The 19,736-nt window shown below is 32.7% G+C and overlaps 2 protein-coding genes across 7 annotated transcripts; one reads left to right on the top strand and one right to left on the bottom strand.

Annotated features, from left to right (window-relative positions):
* Nucleotides 1-1,767: 1,767 nt before the first annotated feature.
* Nucleotides 1,768-3,842, top strand: LOC111409238 (hydroxyproline O-arabinosyltransferase 3-like). Of its 6 annotated transcripts, none has more exons than XR_002705471.1 (5): nt 1,768-1,947; nt 2,030-2,229; nt 2,374-2,637; nt 2,744-3,113; nt 3,285-3,842. XR_002705471.1 is itself a non-coding variant. In XM_023039248.1 (5 exons), exons 2-5 carry the CDS (start codon nt 2,227-2,229, stop codon nt 3,306-3,308), a joined length of 363 nt encoding a protein of 120 aa, XP_022895016.1. In that variant the 5' UTR covers nt 1,775-1,947; nt 2,030-2,226; the 3' UTR covers nt 3,309-3,842. The 6 variants fall into 6 exon arrangements, 1 of the variants encoding a protein (XP_022895016.1); XR_002705475.1 differs by having other exon boundaries at nt 1,770-1,947; nt 2,374-2,469; nt 2,608-2,637; nt 2,744-3,842; XR_002705474.1 differs by having other exon boundaries at nt 1,771-1,947; nt 2,744-2,815; nt 2,961-3,842.
* Nucleotides 3,843-17,912: 14,070 nt separating this feature from the next.
* On the bottom strand, nt 17,913-18,923 carry LOC111409239 (NAC domain-containing protein 83-like). Its single transcript, XM_023039250.1, has 3 exons — nt 18,570-18,923; nt 18,259-18,482; nt 17,913-18,181 (listed from the first exon to the last, which is right to left on the bottom strand). The coding sequence occupies exons 1-3, from the start codon at nt 18,739-18,741 to the stop codon at nt 18,041-18,043; spliced, it is 537 nt and encodes a 178-aa protein (XP_022895018.1). The 5' UTR covers nt 18,742-18,923; the 3' UTR covers nt 17,913-18,040.
* Between the last annotated feature and the right edge of the window lie 813 nt (nt 18,924-19,736).

A 19,736-nucleotide genomic window follows, 5' to 3' on the forward strand; every position in this document is an offset into this window, starting at 1 on the left:
TACTCCCGAAAACTTGGTGATCCAACCCATCCATCGATATCTGAAATTCTTCCACCCTCTCGTTCATCATATTCTTCTTCTTCTTCCTCGTCATTATGTATTCTGAACTTCTCCTCTTCTATATTCCCCTTATAATTAATCTCTCTGTCTTTATCCTCTCCTACTAATTTTTTGTTCCCCACGTTTTCATTAATAATCTCTTCTTTTGCGTGAGTCTGGTTTTCCATTTTATCTCCACTTTTGACGAGGGAATGGACGGAACCGGGATTTGTCTTTGGTGATTCATTGTATTTCCAGTTGAGGGGGCCATCATCTTCATCATGCAGGTGGAATCTGGAAATGCCGCAACCCATTGGAAGAAATCATACAGATAGAAAGGGAGAGGTAAAAAATAATAAAAGAAGACGATTGAGAGAAGATGCATAGAAAATGGGAAGGGACATAAATTAGAGAGAGTTTTCATATGGAATATGTTAATTTGCAACGCCCAATAAAATGTGGTTAAAATGTAAAGGAGGAGTAAGATTTTTGGATCATATATTTCCTTCTTTTTTTTTTTTTTTTTTATTCAGATATCCCAGCTTACACTAGAGAAAATCCTGGACCCCCAAGACCCTTGCTCCTAGGACCTTGGAGGGGGTAAATCGCGGGTTATGCCTCAACTGGATCACAGGTTCCCCCCCCCACTGCCTATACACTTTTGCGCACAAGAGATCCTCCTCCAAAGTGATTGCCCCATACCAAATAAATCTGGCCGCAGGTTCCCACTAGAATTCGAACTTCCATCTTGCCGCTGGAAGCAAGACAATGTTGATTGATCCACCAGTTGAGCTATGCCCCGGGGGGCTTGGATCATATATTTCTTCATCCTATTGTATATAATATACTTGTATTCTCGATATTTCTAAGAAAAGATTATAACTTAGGAGGGTATATGCAATTAACCGTAAAGTTGTTTAGGTCGTAGGGACCATGGTTTGCAGAGAGCCTTTATCAGAGAAAACTATATAATTTAAGCAAAAAATATTAAATTCTTATAGTTTCTGTTGACCTTGATTTACGGTTGGACATTATCACTATTAGAAAGAGCGGCAATAGGGACAGAATTTTAGCAACGGATGACTAGTGTTGCTATTAACGACGGATGTACAACCAATCAACAACAGATTATTATTTTATTATGTTTACAAAATATATATTAAATCACCATCAGAATTACCAAATGTAAGACTTCCTATTACTACAATTCCATTTCTAATTCGTAGGTAAAAAAATTTAAAAAAAAATTAAATATTTTTTCAATGGATTTTAAAATGAATTATTTCGTTAAAAACTAGATAAAAGAGTAAAATAATTACCAACGGAAAAAAAAAAATTTGTTGGTGAACTTATGAAGAAATTAAAAATAATTAAATAGTTACCTATGGAAAAAATTCTGTTTGAAAATTTTGAAAAAAAATATCTATATCTGTCGATTTTCCTACAGAAACTATCTGTGACTAATTTTACAAATATTTCATTTGGCTCTAAAAAATTCCTTTTGGTATTCAAATTTTTCATTTTCCCAACACTTTTCACTTGCCCACGAGGTTTTTTAGTTCAAAGCTTAGTGCATGATTCGTAGTGTTTTTTCTATCCAAAAAATCAATTTTTAACCATTATTTCACTATTACAACTTTTATTTTTGACTTTTTCTCTCACGGATAGAAGCTACATTTCTCTCTAACGATCAAAATATCAATTCTCAAAATCACTATCGAACAAGCCCTTAGTCATATTCCAAAACCCCAACCTCAAATTCGTAACTTCCTCTCTTCTAAAGTGTGCCGCCTCCGTCTCTCTCTTCGAGCACATTCAGAGTAAAGGAACCTCAAATTTCAATCTCCATTATCATCGATATCATGGCCCATTTTGTGGCCCCAATCGCATATCCATTATCACTCTTAGGTAAGTATTCCCATCCCCTCTAAAGATTTTTGCAGATTTCATGTTCTATTTTTGTTTTTTTACTTCCATGGATATTTTGAAGGTGGGAGGGAATAATTATTGGAGAACCCAGAGATATATTCATAAATTTGCTGGCTAATTTGGCTCGTGGAGGATATCCTGCTACTTCTTCTTCTACATCAAATCATTGAACAGGAAAAAAATCATAATTATCTTCTTGAGGAGAAGGGTCATGTTACAAATATCAATCCAATTGGCAATTCTCCAATCATAATAAAAATGGTAAATCTAGTCATGCTTTTGCATTTACTAAGAACGTGCACGATTTATTTTGAGATAAAGATTTTATATCATCTTTACATTTCTGATTTATTGATTCGTTATCTCTTAAGAAAGTTTACACCATTTTTCAATTGACTTATTCAGGGCTTCCTGGAGAAAATTGCACCTATCTGGATGAATGTTTCTCTGAAAATGAAAAATGACCCAAAGACAGAATACTTTTGGATGGATGCTAGAAATGTGAGAAGATCTGAAAGTGTTCTATTTCTTATGTGTCAAAACTTGCATCAACAAGTAAAAAGCTTCTCTAACCTTCTCTTTTTATTGACCAAACAATGGTATGCATATGCTGCGGCCTCTACTTTTCATGGAGTGCAGCATATTCTCTTCAAGGACTTTATGTTGCAGGTTCGATATCCGAACTGTTACGAACAATGTATAATCTCGTTTTCACAGTTCAATGGCATATGTAATTTGAAGCTAATGTTTAATAATTTACCATGTCAAATTTCAGCCCCTATCGAATGTTGAAACTAGAAAGAAATTTATCCTCCATTTTACTTATGGAAGTGACTACAACATGAAGGTAAACTTGTGTTTCTATTTTCTTATAGCATTATAATTGAGAAGTTCATATAACGCTTGTGAACGCTGCTTTTCCATTTTCTTTTTGTGAATTATTGAGAATAGCGTACTTTCACTTTACCCTGTAATATTGACTAGTTTTGTAGAGAAATTATGAGGCTGTTGATATGCTCAGGATGAACTAAAATATGGAAGATTTGGAGAGTGGAGATTCGATAAGAGATCATATCTTTGCTCCTAAAAATCACTCCTTACCAAATATGCCAATTTTTTTGTTACGATTTTATAATTACTTTGAAGTAAGTATTCCCTCCCACCTTCTAAGAATTATGAACGTTTGTCTATTCATAGTAAGAGGCCAAGAAGAGATCTATTAAGAGAAAGATTTATTCAAGAGAAAATCTTAACAGTTACATCCAGTCGACTCTGTGGATTCTGTTTATTCTTCTGAATCTCGATCCTTTTGTCAGGTGAAATCAAAGGGCATTACTTGAATGTTACTGCAGGTACATGCTAAGAAATGATCAGCAATGGCCTCAAAGCTTCAGGGGATTCATCCAAAATGAATAAACCTGGCTGATGGCTTGACATGTACCCTCTCTTCCAGGTCCATCACAAGAAAACGAAAACCAAGATTTGCTAGTCTCATTAGTTAATAGTAGAGCTTAGCTGGACTAAGTGAGGGAATACAATGAGCCACATTCGAGACCAGGGCAGGTGCTCCGCAACAGCAGTAGTAGTGAACATTGCTACTGAAGAAGGGATAGGCAGTATAGTGGCATGGGGCTTAATCAAAGAATGAAAAGTCTTTACATTTTTTAATAGAAAATGCATTTAGATATATATTGTTCAATAAATATGTAATTTTTCATTCTTTAAAAGATATAATGTGCTTGTGATAATTTTCCCACTAAAGAAGTTGGTGTTGCATATTGTTATGTTAGAAATGCTGACACTTTTCTATTCTTTCTTACTTTGAGTTTGTCGCGAACTGTACACCCTTATAATCCACTGAAGACTATTGATTAGACTTGGCGTCTTGGCTTAATAGTGTGTTTCACCATCATATATGCATTATCATATTTTACACTGTATTGTATTAGAGTATTGATTCAACAATTGCAAGTTATGTTATCATTTAAGATTGAATTATTTGGAAGATTTTTTTTTGGATCTTTGTCCATTTATTTTTTGGACACTAATATCCAGTCAAATTAATGCATTGGCCATGTATATTGCTGTCAAATTTTGTGATCTACAACATTTATTGCCTTAAGTTTCTTAAGTTTTTTGCACCAACTTTATTTGGTTATAGGTATCCACCTTTCTTGGATTTATATCTATCTGAAATGACATCTGTTCTTGATTTTATGATGTCCAAGTCATTTTATTGCATTTGAATGGTGATGAGTAGTAAGTTGCACTGAAGTAAGAATTATGATGACATTGAAATTTATGTTCTCCTTCATGTAATGCTTAATTCTTCTATTGCAAGTGTGTAAAGGGGCTGTTGTGATGCTCGTCTCCCCACTGAAGGAATGTTGTGATCTATTTTTGTGGACTTGATCTCATGTATTCCTTATGTGAAGGTTTTGTTGTATTACCCCTCTCTTTATGGATTACATAGCTTATAGATATGTTGAATTTCTGGTGCATATATTACTTTTCATTAGGTGCTAGTTAACCGAACCAATTCATTTTTTTTTTCGATTTAAGTACATTATGTAGCTACTCAAATGAGGATTTGTGTTTTGATGTTTTTCTTAGTAAAAAATGAGTAGTTTTCTTATGATCTTGATGACATTTATAAATTTGATTTAGTTTCAGTTGTTTGATTTTAAAAAAATCTTGTGAACTTGTTTCCATAAATCTAGAAGAAACTCAAAATTCTTGTTTACTTGAGTCTATTGTGTTTTTGTGTGACTTTCATGCTAATAAGCATAATTTTTTTTTTTAAATTTTAAATTCAAATTCGCGATAGAATTAACAACGGAAGTTCGTTGCTAATTATTGATGGATTTTTAATCAGTAGGTATTTTGTGACGGCAATTTGTTGTTGCTAATTAGCTACGACAATAGTCTTCGATAAACATCAACAAAATTTTTTTGTCGTTAAATTATCGATGGTCATTGAATTTCGTAGGTAAATTAGCGGTGCCAATTTCAGTCTTAGATTTACTGACGGAGAATATCTATTGGTAAAACTCATTACCAACGGAATTCATGGCATTAGCGTCGATATTTTTCGTCTCTGAAGCCGCATTTTTTTTGTAGCGCATGGCCAATTGATTTGACTCCACTCACGTCTACGTTTAAGTCTTTTATACACAATACAAACCGTAGGAAGCATGTAACCTTCTTCGGAGATAGGAGAGGCGACCACGAATACTTTGATGATTAAGTCAGTCAACTATAGAGGTGAGCGTTGGATACGTAATGAACATAAGACGTAAGCTATAAAAGTTCGTAAGGGCATGGTTGTAGATAGGAAAGAATGAGCTAAGTTACAAGTTAAAAGTATAAAATACCATTACCTGTAAATGACATTAAATATGAGCTTTTATAGTAGAAGAGTGAAGTAATTACCGGTGGACGAAAGATATGTGGTCTCATCTCAATATCGACGCGTCATCTCCTTAGGTGTCACTTTTGCATCCTAGGTTCATAGGGCATTTAATGATTATGAAAAGTGGTCTTATCATCTAGGTCTGACATCTAAAAAAGTAGGCTAACGAGTTAACTAAGGGATGTCTATTGCAGAGAGATCGTATCAATTAATTGTACGAAAAATCTTATATGAAGGATCTCATGGATGAGGCGAAGCTATGAAAGATTTCTCATGGAGTGTAGTTTGAGGTGACTTTTTAGTTGGCTGCCATGTAGCCGATGGTTGGATCCTCTTAGGGTAAGGTGTAAAAATTGTGCCCCCAAGTCTAGACGTAAATATTCGTACAAGGCATGGACTTTGGTACGAAGAGAGAGAGAGAGAGAGAGAGAGTACATAATAAGGAAGTGTCTATGAACTGCCTCTGATGTTTAACCTAGCTGAGGTGATGAAGTGATTGAGGTTGGAAAAATGGTGATGCTTTGGCATACAGTTTTTTATATTTATCAATGCGTTGGACATTTTATAGTGGTCCTTATTTATCTAAGTTCTAGCACGAATACTTATAAAATGTGTAGGCTTGGAATGCTGATGAGGCATGTGTACCAAGCATAGAGACAAAATTTTAAAATTAGGATAAGGACTTGCACGACAAAGGTGTTAATGCAGAGGCGAAGTCTCATTCTAAGAGCGAGACACCTACACTTGGGAAATTGTAGTTGTAAAGTTGAAGTCTCATGTTCCAATGATGAAGCCATTTACTTAGAAGAAACATTAGGTATGGAGGAAAAGTCCTATGTTTTAGTAATGAGGCCTCTGGAAGGTAGAGGAAACATTTATAGCTCTTGATCTATCCTCCGTAACCCTTAAACTTGTATTTGGTTCCCATTTGTAAGTTTGTTACCTTCCCCAGATCACATCATCCCCCCTCTCTTCGAAAGGATTTGACCTTGAATCCATACCTTGAAGATCTAAGTTATAGCCATTGTCCTCAATCAGGATAATGATATGAAATGACCCATCTCCTCTAGGATGAAACCTTGATCTTTTTTGCATTTGAAAACGCCCTTTTTGTCTACGAACCCGACCCCAATCACCTGGTTTGAATACTTTACTTCTTTTCCATTTGCTACCTTGAGATGTATATAATTCAATCTCCATATCATAGTTCAATGCTTTTCCTTCAAAGCTTATCAAATTCTCCACTTACACATATCTAATTGAGTATTCAATGGTTGGTATGCCACTAGTTAAGTTTTCACGGGATAAGTTTTTGAATTCCTATATCAAAGAAATATTCAAATTGGTGAGGGATTTGTTAGTCTCATCAAAGCACTCTCAATCTCACTCTTTTTTACATAGAAACTCACTTTGAATTTTTCTATAATCTCAGGAGACTCTCTTTCTTCTCTCCTACTCTCATGTTGTATCTCTTTGCTTTTCTTTTCTTCCTCACCTCTCAACCTCAATTGGCCCTCATAGACTTGTTGTAGTGTTAAAGGTAAAGTTGTACCTATTCTTGAATTCATCATACTTCACCTTCATATCATATTTCCATGATCTACCCATAAAAATATGCCCAGCAAGCATAGGAACTACGTCACTTAGTACTTCATCACTATACTTCCCAATAGAGAAATTTACTAGTACTCTCCTATTCACCTTAACTTCTTCACAAACATCTAACCACTGTAATTTATAAGGCTTGGGATGTTTTGTCATAGTCAATCCTAATTCCTCAACAAATATGGTACTAGCAATATTAGTACAACTATCCTATTAATAATCAAACTACATACCTTATTTTTGACATGGCATCTAGTATGAAAGATGTTCTCTAGTTGTTGTTCCTCATCATCCACTTTGGTTTGTGTATTGAGAGCACGCATCACCTCAAGTGCTTCCTCTTCGACAAGGTACGAACTTAAAGTATTTGATATCCCGACTTTTAGAAGGCTGGGAATCCTCCTTAGGTGTAGCAATACTAGCAACTTCCTCATTTTTCCTTGGTGGTTCAGTCTTACGATTGGAAATAGCCATATCACCTCCATTACCATCCCACTTTGGCTTTTACGAAGTGTTAGAACCCGATGGGTAGTTAGCTATCCCCTTCCTCTTCAATTGTCTCTCCATCTTCATAGCCATATGTAGCATATCCTCCAACTCCACATGGTGTTGAAATTCCACTACATTAGCTATTTCTCTATCAATCCATTCAAAAACCTAGCCATTGCGGCTTCCCAATCCTCCTCCATATTTGCTGTTATCATCAACATCTCCATCTCCTTGTGATAATCCTCACACTTACAGAACCTTGGTAGAGGCCTTGTAACTTTTGATGAAGCTTCCTATAATAGTGACTAGGCATAAACCTTTTCCGTATGATATCCTTCAATTTCTCCCATGTGTTAATCATCATGGTTCCTCTTCCTTGATGTCACCACTTGATCCCACCAAGTTATTGCATAATCGGTGAATTCAAGGACTGCAATTTTCACCTTCTTTTCCTCAGAATAATTGTGGCAATCAAAAATCAATTCCACCATTTTCTTCCATTCTAGGTAAAGCTTTTGGATCACTGCTACCCTTGAATGACGAAAATGTCATTTTAATGTTACCCATAATTCTATCCACTTCGTCTCCAACAAGATTTTGATTCCTTCTTTCAAACGTAGCTCCTCTATTCCTCATTCTCCATGTTTTAGCCTTAAGTAATGCTTCTTTATCTAAGTCACTATCGTCATCATATTCTACCCAAGTCTCCACCCTAGGCTCTCGCCTACCTTACCTCATTGCATTGGGTGTTTCCCTTCGTAGATTGGCAAGCACTAGATCTTGCATTTCCATCCATGCCTCCTATCTATCCAACCTATCCCACACATCTTCAAACAATATTTTAAACCCCTGTATCACCTTATCCGACATGTTGACTTGATTATGGTCTTGCTTGAGGTTGAATCTTCATTGTCATAAATCATAAATCTAATTTATTATCTGCCTCACATATGTACTCTTCTATACCACTCAATTTGACTTTTACCTTCTAATAGTCTCATCACTCAACCTTTTTCCACTCAATGTTTTCGCCTAGTGCTTCAAAGAACAATTTCAAACTGAACCAGGAATTATTATTATAGAATTCAAACTGGGATGTGGGTGAAAATTATAACCTTAGAATACTCAAGAAATAAAGGAAAGAATTTGACAATTTGGAATGAGAACTATTGTAATTCAAGAAAGTGGTTCTTAAATTTTGGTTGGACCAGACATTAATAAAATTTTGACTCAAAAAGAATAATGGAATGCTAGTAATTTCAAAAATAAATCAAATAATAACAATAAGAAGATTTTTTTAAAAAAAATTTCGGATTATTGTTTTGACTTTTTTTGCTCAGAAATTTGACTACGATACTAGCAAAAGAAATGGAAGTTGATTTGGAAGCTAAATTAGTACAAAAACAAATTTTGAACTTTTGTTGAAACTTTCCGGGATTAAAGACTCAAAAAGAATAAAGAACATGAAGAATGAAAGAGATAGGAAAACAAAAGACTCGACAAGAAGAAAAAAGGATAAAATTTTAATTTTGGAGCCCAAACATTGATACCAACTAATGTGAACCCACTTAGCAAATGAAGCTACAAAATGCAGACGAGATTGAATCAAACCCACGAAAGCTAAATAAATCAAAGTTTTAGATTTGACCCAAAAATAATAAATCAAGCAACCAACCAATCGTCTATGATGTATTGACCTCTTGATCACAAGATTTGTGAATCTCACCCATTTGTTTGAACGTTACAAAAATTAGTCTTGATAAGTTCATAAATTGTTGCTCAATCTTACAAAGGAATGAAAGTAAATTTGCCTTTCAATGGAATATAATATCAAAAGTTGTTTACAATGAATGGAGTGAAAGCTATTTATACTAAACCCTAAAACCTAGTTAAAAATGGAATAAATTCTGGAAGATTATAAAGATACCAAAAAAATAAAGTTTTGATAAATTAGAAAAATTTGCGAAAAAGGAAATTTGCGTCCCAGGAATGTACTATGTGATAGCATAGTTCATTTCAATGCAGTCGTATAGAACATTTGTCAGCATTCATTTTTGTCTCGAAAATAGTCTATGTGGTCGTATAGTTTTAAATTTGACACTTTTTTTCCTTATGCAGAATTTTGTGACGATTTCAAATTGTACTCATGAGCAAAAATCCGACACTCGAGCTAAAAGTCATGCTCATTTTTATCCATGCTGCTCGTTTTTCTCATATATCTTCCAAAGCTTGAATCCAATGCACCAAACTTGATCTTACCTTCATGTCCAACATGGAAGTTATTATTTGGCTTGTTGCACTCGAACTCTTGGCCTCCGCATCTTAGATAACACATTTTATGGCTTCCTTGATTCTTCGTAGCTCTTGATCCATCCATCGTAACTCTTAATCTTTTCTTTTGTTTCTCTTCAAGTTGTGCCAGATCTTTCTAAGTTTTTTTCACTCCTTGGATCACATCACATTCATTTATCTTTTTGTTTCTTTTAATTCATTCATTCAAGATTTTGAACAACAAGATTCCAACAATCTCCCACTTGTTCAAAATCAATGTTAATAACATAATCAAATATCAACACTCATGCATAAGAATTAGATATCTTTTGATTTGAATCTAACCATAATGTAAATCTCATAAAGCATTATCGAAATTTCAGGTAGCTATAACACTTTGAATCAGTTATTCCTTTAGACAATACCAATGAAATATCACACACACAAGTATTCATTTTTCACAAGTTCCTCTTACTCACTTAGTGCTAATAAGGCATTGCACTTATCATTTTTCTTTGAACTTTCAGAGAGAGATAACTCCAATTCTCTAACGAGGCGGCACCACCTCGAAGTTTATATATGTGGAGTTCTTTCAATATCTTTGTTACTTCTAGAGATACTTGTACCTTGTATTGAACTTCATTAAGAGTTTTCTTATAACTCATCTCTTTCAACGATAACAACTAACACTGTTTATCAAAAATAGGGTTTAATAGTTAAATAATGTTGAAATCCATCCACTTATCAAATGACTTGCTATTACCCATTGAACCTAAGTATACTTGTTTGGTATACTTTTGGAAAGGTTGCTATCATTGATGAATCTATTTGAGGAGTCTCAACCTAATCCTATTTGATGTCGATCTTACTAACTCTCTCGTAAGAGGTTTGGTAAACGAACCAGCTAAGTTCTCACTGGACTTAATACGTGTAAGAGAAATTATTCCATGCTTGAATAATTTTCTTGCATACTTGTGACTCATGCGTCTAGACTTTCCATTATACACTTCGTTAAATGCTTGAGCAAGAGTAGCTTGACTATCACACAAGATAGGTATTGAAGAAATATCCTTTATATCTAAAGGAATTTCATATAATAGATCTCTTAGCAACTTAGCTCCTTTACAGTTTCGACCAATGTTACAAACTTCGACTCTATTGTTGAGTGAGTAATGCATGTTTGTTTCTTAGACTTCCGAAAAACTGCACCTCCGTTAGGAGTAAATACCTAACTTGAAGTGGACTTATTTTCTCGTGCATTTGATATCCAACTGGCGTTAGTATATCCTTCTAAGATTTTAGGGAACTTTGTATATTGTAGCCCAAAGTTTTTTGTTTTCTTTAGGTAACCAAGAACACTATCGATGGCCTTCCATTATTCGAAACTTAGGTTGGTAGTAAACTGACTTAGTTTACCCATAGCAAATGCAACATATAGTCTTGTATATTGTGCTGCATACATAAGACTTCCAATGTCACTTGCATACTCTATTTAAACTATGCCTCTTCCATCATTTTTATCAACTTGATACTTGGATCCAAAGGGGTATTAGCTTCTTTGACGTTCAAGTGTTTGAACTTATTTATCACATTTTCAATATAATGTGATTGATTCAATGTAAAACCCCCCAGTATCCTTTATAATTTTGATACCAAGGATGGTATCCACTTGTCCAAGATATTTAATTTTGAATGTGGAGGACAAAAATCTCTTCGTTTCTTTGATCTCATCTATATTGTTGTTGATAATAAGTATATCATCAATGTATAGACATATTAAAGTAATTACACTATTATTTACTTAGTGTAAAGACATTTGTCTACAAAGTTATGATTAAAACCATTTTGATATTATTTTAGAATCAAATTTCTCCTGCTAATTTTTAGGGGCTTGTTTTAATTCATATAAGGATTTGATTAATTTGTACACTTTATGTTCATTTCTTAGTAGAACAAACATTTTAGGTTGTTTCATATAGACCTCCACTTTGAGATCTCCATTTAAGTATGTTGTCTTGACATCCATTTGATGAACATGTAAATAATAAATTGTCATTTGTCATATAGACTGATTACTTGTCATTTGTGTAAAATAGCCACTATCAAAGTACCAAGAGTTAAGCACAATAGATTTATAAGCAATATTAACCACACAGCACCTAAGATCATTTTTATGTATTGAAACTTGCCTCATTCTAGTCTTCGAATTATACTTTAAAGTGTTAGTGAGCAAGTTAACTTTCTTAGTTTGCTTCAATTTTTTGTGTTAAACAGTGGTGCGAGTTGCGTCCATACTGATTACACATATTACATTTGATAGTATGTTGTGCTTTACCTGTTCGATATTCCATCTTTTTACCTAATCCAGTGTTTTAAACAAGGTTTTTCAAGATAGTTAGAACTTGCTATGGGGTGTCTATCCTTGGTGCAGTCTAGCTGGTGGTAGGTCTATTTGCAGTCCTGCTTTAATGAACATCAGTTGAGTAGTTTCTTTTCCCTTTCTTTTACCTTCATACTTGAGACCTATTTTGTCATTTGAAGTTCTTCCATAGCTTAGTACTTTGCTAAAGTGGACAGATCCAATTATCAACCGTCCAACTCTTTCTTTCGTATTATCTAATTAAAATTGAAGTCTCAGGAATTGATTTTTGTTCTCATTAATGGCTTTGACTAGGGCTTCACTTTGGGTTACTACAGCTCTTTCTTCTTCAATATATTCCATTATTGCAAGGAGGGTAACATATTTTTCTTGTTTAGATTCCAAATATATTTTCAGAGACTTACATTTTGAACATGCTTTGCTAGTCCCAAATGAATTAGTATTTAGTAGGTTCTAACCTCTTGAAGACAGATGAGGTGTATTAATATAAGATCAAAGGTTAATAGTTAAAGAGATTACTTGATTGTAGTCGATTCTATCCTTTTCATTTGAATTTGATTCATCTTCTTCATCTTCGATCTTGGTTATGTTAATAGCTTTCTTGCCCCGAGACTTCTTTAAAGCTTTTGTACACTCAGCTGTTATGTGCCTGAACCTTCGCACTGATGACATTGAACAAAATTTGAGTCTTTTCACCGTAAGAGATAGGATTTTACCTAGAGTCATTGAAAATCTTCTTCTTTGGAGGTGGTGGCATTTTTGGGTTTCTTTCTCTCTAATTGATTTAGAGAGCCTCGTCATCTGATCATCACTCTCACTTTCATCACCCTCTTCCTCTATCTCAACCTCCTTAGCTTTAAAAGTTGTTTTAGATCCTTTTTTTTTCCTTCTTACTTGTCTGAAGGTATAGCACATAGGTCATCAAAGATCCTATCAATTCTTCAACCTTCATGCTCTCTACTCGATGATCTGAGATCTTTTTCACAATTTTATTATTTTTCAAAGGTGTAAGCTGAGTTGGCAATGTCACTTAATTCGGCATAGAGGTCTTAAAAGTGGTCATCATCTCTCATAGCCAATTACTCAAATTCAAATATCAACATTTGGAGTTTAGAAAACTTCACCCACTCATCTGCTCGTTTATCTCTTTCTACATCCTTTTTAATAATCGGGGGAGTTTTATAGCCATACACAATCAATTGCCATTGCTTTCTCATCTAATGATTGGACATAGACTTGCATTCTAATTTTTCAATGCAAATAATTAGTCTCACCTAAGACATGAGGTTTAAACGGTGCTACGTCAATTACTAGGATTGATGCAGATCTATCTTTTTAAAAGTGAACCCTCTATGATACTAATTGTAAATACTAAAACCCAGTTTATTAATCAATGTGTCTCAATTACACGTACTTGGCAGATTTTTCCAGTCAGTCAGAACTTCCTTCAGGCACTTTTAAGCACAGTTCTAACTGAAAAAGATTAATAGATTAACTTTCTACGTGTTATAATTTATTGCGAAAATAAATAACAATGAACATCAAATATAACTCGGTAAATCCTCAAGGGAAACATCCACGGAACCCCATGCTACGGGTAAAATAATCCATTATCAAAAATTCAAAAATACAATAGTTTCAATTTAGTAATTTCATAAAATTAACTAAACAATCAAAAGTAAATAAAGAACAACTCCCTTATTTTACTATTTGTTTTGACTTGTTCAAGAAGTCGAATCAAACCCTCTGGTGTTGATTTTATTGTCACTTTACTATTGTATTTTATCGCAACCACTACTTGGATTAAGATTCGTCGATCTTAATTCATACGAAGCATCCTAATCTTTGAGTAGGATTATATTATTCATGCTCAGGAATGTTCTCTTCAATTATAATTGAAGAAAACAATTTTTTGTTCCAAAATACTTCATTGAAATATTAGCCGGTCAAAACTCAATGGAGAAGGTCTAAAGACACTTTAACTTTGTGCTGCAGGATTGCCAAATGTAAATAGTTTACCCTCAAAACATTCAAATATCCCTTAATAATTTTTTCTACTTGTGTAGAGGCTTCTCCAAGGCACGAATGTGCCTCATTTAAAATATGAAAGTTTTTCACTGTAAGAATAATATAGAAATATGTTTGATATGATCAATAATTAAATCAAGGAAAATTTTATTTAATTAAAATAATTTTTCCTTATTTTAATTATTTGACTAATCAAACCCATCCAAGATGTTAAGTATGTGTTCCTGTATATGCTACTATAAGGTAAGTAAAAATTGCACCTCGTTTAGGGTTTGTAAAAACTGTAGTCAAGATTTTGTTAACCTGTAGCATCCAGTTAATTTAATTGACTGGCTTACCTTTTTTTTTTGACTTGCAATTAAACACTTTTTTTGCACATATTTTGACAATTAAAAATCATTCTAATTTAAGCAAGTCAATAAATAAATAATAAGTAAAAATATAAAATATATTTTAATTATAGAAGTCATCATAAACTTTTTAAGTGCATTTATGAACTTTTCCCATTCTTTAATCTATTTAAGTGTGTGTTTGAATAGTTTATAATTGCTTATGAGTTTATTTTTATCACATTCGTAAAACAACTTACCGTTTTTTTTTTTTTTTTTCCATACATTTTTATAAACCTATGATGTACAAGCACTTAAAAAATTGGCCAAAAATTGCACGAACACTGAATCCTGGTTATCGGCTTCTAAGGTGTCACGAGGCCGTACACCTATGAGGTCTGACTACGCAAATTTTTGTAACCATACCCGACAAGTTATTACAATTTACATTAACTGTGCGAATTAAAAAAAAAAAATACTAAAAAATATCAATGATTGCTTAAAGTAATAATATTGAGTTATTATATTGCATGTCAACCTCCCGTGGCTCAACTGGTTAACACATGGAATCCTTTATGGTTTAATTCATTTTTGATCATTGAATTTTTAGTAAAATCTCAACGGGAACACTCAACTTTAAATTATTTTGAAATCTAGCAGTCAAGACTTGATTATGTTGTATATTTACATGAAAGTACAAGACACATTAGATTATTTGTCAAAATTTAAAGTACAAGTAGCATATGGATGTTACTTTATTAAATTAAAATTTTAATTGAGATAAATTAATAGTTGAGTTACCCAATTAAAGTTTCACTATAAGTTTGGTGACCATAAATGAAAATAACCCAATCTTTTACGTTCTTTAAATTTTCAAATAGTGTCTTGAGACCAACCTGTCTCGATCTTTACACGCAACACTGACATTTTTAATAGCCATGTTTACTGGGTCCATCGAAAAATTAATTGAGGGCCAGCATATTAGGTGCAAAAGATGCGCTCATGAAAACAATGCACCCCATGTGCAAATACCATGAACCGAAGCACCGCAAGGAAATGTTGTGCTGTATGCACAACTCTCTCACAATCACGGGTTCATGATTTGTCCACGATTAAAATAATTATAGAACTCACCTTTTGTATGTGAGGATTGTCAACCATAATGTCAAAATTGCTATGCATTGTTCTTTTTTATTTGCCTCGGTTATAGATTTGGCCAAATTCAAAACTTGTTTATTTATTTTTAAAACGTAATCTAAATTTACTTATTCAACAAGAGCTCATGCTCGACCAACCTCTATAAAGGTTTTATAATCTATCAAATAATTTAAATTATTTAAAAACACTTTATTAGTGCTTGTTCTGCAGTATTTTATACGTTTAAAAGTTAGTCAGACGTTATTTTTAATTGTATAATTTTTAGAACCTATAACTTTCATCTATCACAAGTTCTTCCTTGTAAGTGCTTAAAAAGGCTTAGCAAACAAGAACTTCAAGATTGGATTTTAACTCCAAGAACTCCAACCAAACTTTAAAATGTCATAAAACGCCAATTTGGTGTGGAAATGATATTATAATCGGACTTTAAGTTTTTAATTGAAATTAGATTAGGATATAGTGTTACTTTCAAATACTGGACACCTAAAAGTATACTACTGAATTGAAAGTGTTTTGATGTTGGGCAAATTTGATTCAACAGATTTCATTTGGTGTAATATATACAATTTTAATTATATATCATCTTGTCCTTCATTTTATACAATAATAAATTTTAATTCCTATTATATCATTTTATTTCTTAATGATTTAATTTTATTTATGTTAATTTAATTATTATTGTTATTATATTTAAAATAATTACAATCAAATAATAAATAATAACTAAATACATTAATATAAAATTACTCATTAAATCTCACAATTTACAATTTTGAAAATTACAAATTTAAAAGAAAATAGAAATACAACTACCAAAAATATTGTAATTTATGGTTTTTTAATTTAGTAGAGATAATTTAATAAACTATATGTAATATTTAATTTAGTAATTTTAGTAATAATAGATTATTTAATTACATATATATATTTTTAAATAAATTAGTTAATGTAAAATAAAAAATAAGAAAACAAATGATTTTTTTTTCTTTTTGCTTTTTTTGCTCAATATTTGGTGTAATGGGTTTGAGAAAACTAAGGTCCCGTTTGGTAGCCATTTTTTTCAAAATGCATTTTTCCCTCTCTTCTTTTCAACAACACATTTTTTATTAAAATAATATTACACGCAAATAAAAAACTTTTCCTTATTTTTCAACCACACATTTCACATCAATTTACTATTCTAAAATGCATTTTTACATAAAAATGACTATCAAACACTCTCTAAATAAGATGGTGTGAAAGTTGTACCATTTTGATGAAATGGGTTGGAGCTGGTTTCACCTTATTCCATCCTAAATTTTAGCAAAGTAATTATACTCTATATATGTGTACACGAACAAAATGAGATTGTGACTGGATTCACATTGTTTATCTCTTTCCTTTTGTTGTTAACTAAGACAGAGAAATATAAGTAATGATTTGGCATATGTTGTTACCTCTAATATGAGCTAGACTTTGTGACATTCATAGTGTAACCCCCTATTATGTTGTGACATGTTTGCCCTTGTGACTTTTCCCTAAAATTGTGACGAATAATAAAAAATGAGTTAACTTTGACGTATATTATCCTACACAAAAGTTAAAATGTGATTAGTGTTATATTACCTAATTTATGAGAAAGGAAACTAAAAGACATGGCTTGATCCAATATTCTCGAATAAGAATCAGTACGCTCTTTGGGCTCTTTTTATTTGTCGATAAAATGTAAATTTGAGAAATTATATAATGACAAAAATAAGTAACCTAAGAGGTAAATAAACTTATTTTTTTAAGTCCAACAATATGCATATCCATACGTGGCACTGTGTATGTGGGGTGGAGTGGAGGGGGATTTCCTTTTCACAAAATTCTAACTAGATAGCATTAGAGGTTCTGTCTTCTTTCCTTGGATGCTTCACTTTATTTCACTTTGCATCATCTTTTTTGTTCCAAAAAATTAACTTGCTTTTTAATAGGAAAAGTTTCAGATACGGAAGATTAATCAGTGATGCAGGCTTCGTATTCTCTTATATGATTGATAAGATATGGAAGTTTTAATAATTAAATTGGTATTGGGAAAAGAAAAGAATAAGCAAAGTTGGCAAATTAAGCATCAAGAATATTGATAACTCTGTATTAGTAAAATAATTAACATTTTTTCGCTTATACAAGTTATATAAGTTGGCAAAACATGCCTTATTAACCAAGAAAGAGATTCTGCACTATGGAAGAAGAATTTGAACTCTTTAATATTGTTGTGTCCTCAAATGCCGTGGCTAAGATAATATAGAGGTTTCCATGCAAATATTGTTATCTATCTTCGTAAATTCTAATAACCCGATTCATTACAACAGTATTCATTACAGAGATTATTATTTCTGCTGAATTCAAGTGAAAGATTGAAAACTAACAAAATTACTGTTAAGAAATCTCAGTGATCCCGCTTGAACAAGACGGAGAAGCAATTTTGGAAATATTTTTTGCCAAAGTCATAGCTGGTCTCTTCACTTTCTTCCGAAATACGCAGCAAACAACCCACTCTCCCTCGGGCATCGTGATTTTCTGCAGAAGATTGTCGATGAACAAGATCTTAGCTAATTTTTCTATTTTACTATCCAAGGATATATTTATTTTCATACCTGAGTTGAGAATGAAGTTACTAGAGAGTATTGGTGCATAACCCAACTAGTTTTTGTGCAGTTCCCTTTATAGAATATGAGGGATTTCTTCACCCCAATTGTTTGGTTATTTCCAGGAGCTACTATTTTCTTATATTTCCCAATGGATTTCCAGTAGCCACTACTACACTTGTTCAAATTCATAGTTCTTTTGCTGAAGAAATATCTCTTCTCGGACGAGTCACCTATAATCGTTATGCATTAAGCCTTAATCCCCAGAAAAATAGTAAACAAAATGAAATCAGAAACACACATAATAATTAAGAACTAACCTGGCAAGTCACTGGGATTAGTTTGGAAAACATCCAATTCAGGAATGACAGTGGCAGGCAATTGCAGAGAATAGACCTTTCTCTTCAAGTAGTGAATGATCAATTCTTCATCTGTGGGATAGAATCTAAACCCAACAGGAATTTTTACATCCTTATTTCTTTGAATCTCCATTTTCAGAGAATTTATCCCTCCCAAAGCCTTGAAACAATAAATTTGAGCCCCCAATTTATGAACCCATTTTCGAAAAGTTTGCACTGCAAATGGGTTTGTAGATGGAAAAATAATGCCTCAGTCTGATGTTGTGGGCTTGGTTGGAAGAAATTATGGAGTTGGGTTTTTATAGGGGAATTGGAGGAGAAATTCTAATGTCTATGTTCTATTATTCTGAATCCAATTCCTTCCTTAACTTGTAATTTCTTCATTTTGACCAAAATAAATGGTCCATTCACAAAATGGTCCTACCCCCCGGCCCCCTTTTTTTTTATAGGAATCAATTTTTCAATTAATTTTAACATTTTTTTTAAATACAAAATTTTGAAAGTGATCGCTTACGTTATTTGGGTGAATGTCACTTGTAGTCACTAAGCTTTTAGAGAACCCTCAATTGGATCATAAGACTTTAATTTGTCTCAACTTGATTGTAGAATTTCAATTCAATTTAATTGACTCATTGAAATTCAATTTTTGTTTCAACCACTCTTTCTATTATCTCTCAAATTGATAAGAATTGCTACAATGCTACCATACCAATAATGGATCTCCCGTGCAATCTTTGCTTGACATGTCAACTTAATAATATGTTGTCATAAAATGTGCAAAAAAGAAACACACATATAATATAAATATATTATCATAACCATCATTTTCTATTTTTTCGTTATAGGGTGCCATGTTGTGTTAGATAAGGTATAAGAAGAATGCCAAATAATGAATTTTGGAAGATGATAGGTGACTAAATATGACATGGTAAAGAAATTTTAACCTAAATTAAAGTTTATTTACGTAACTGAGATAAACTAAAGTTGAGTGATCTAATTTAAATTACAGTAAAAGTTCAATGACACGAATGAGATTTACCTTAAGTTACTTCTTATTTAAATTATTAAAAGTAAGTTTACTAGCATGTCCCCCCCCCCTTTTTTTTTTTTTTTTTTTTTTTTCTGTCA

Source organism: Olea europaea, chromosome 14 (genome assembly GCF_002742605.1).
Source record: "Olea europaea var. sylvestris chromosome 14, O_europaea_v1, whole genome shotgun sequence".
In the NCBI taxonomy this organism is placed as follows: domain Eukaryota; kingdom Viridiplantae; phylum Streptophyta; class Magnoliopsida; order Lamiales; family Oleaceae; genus Olea; species Olea europaea.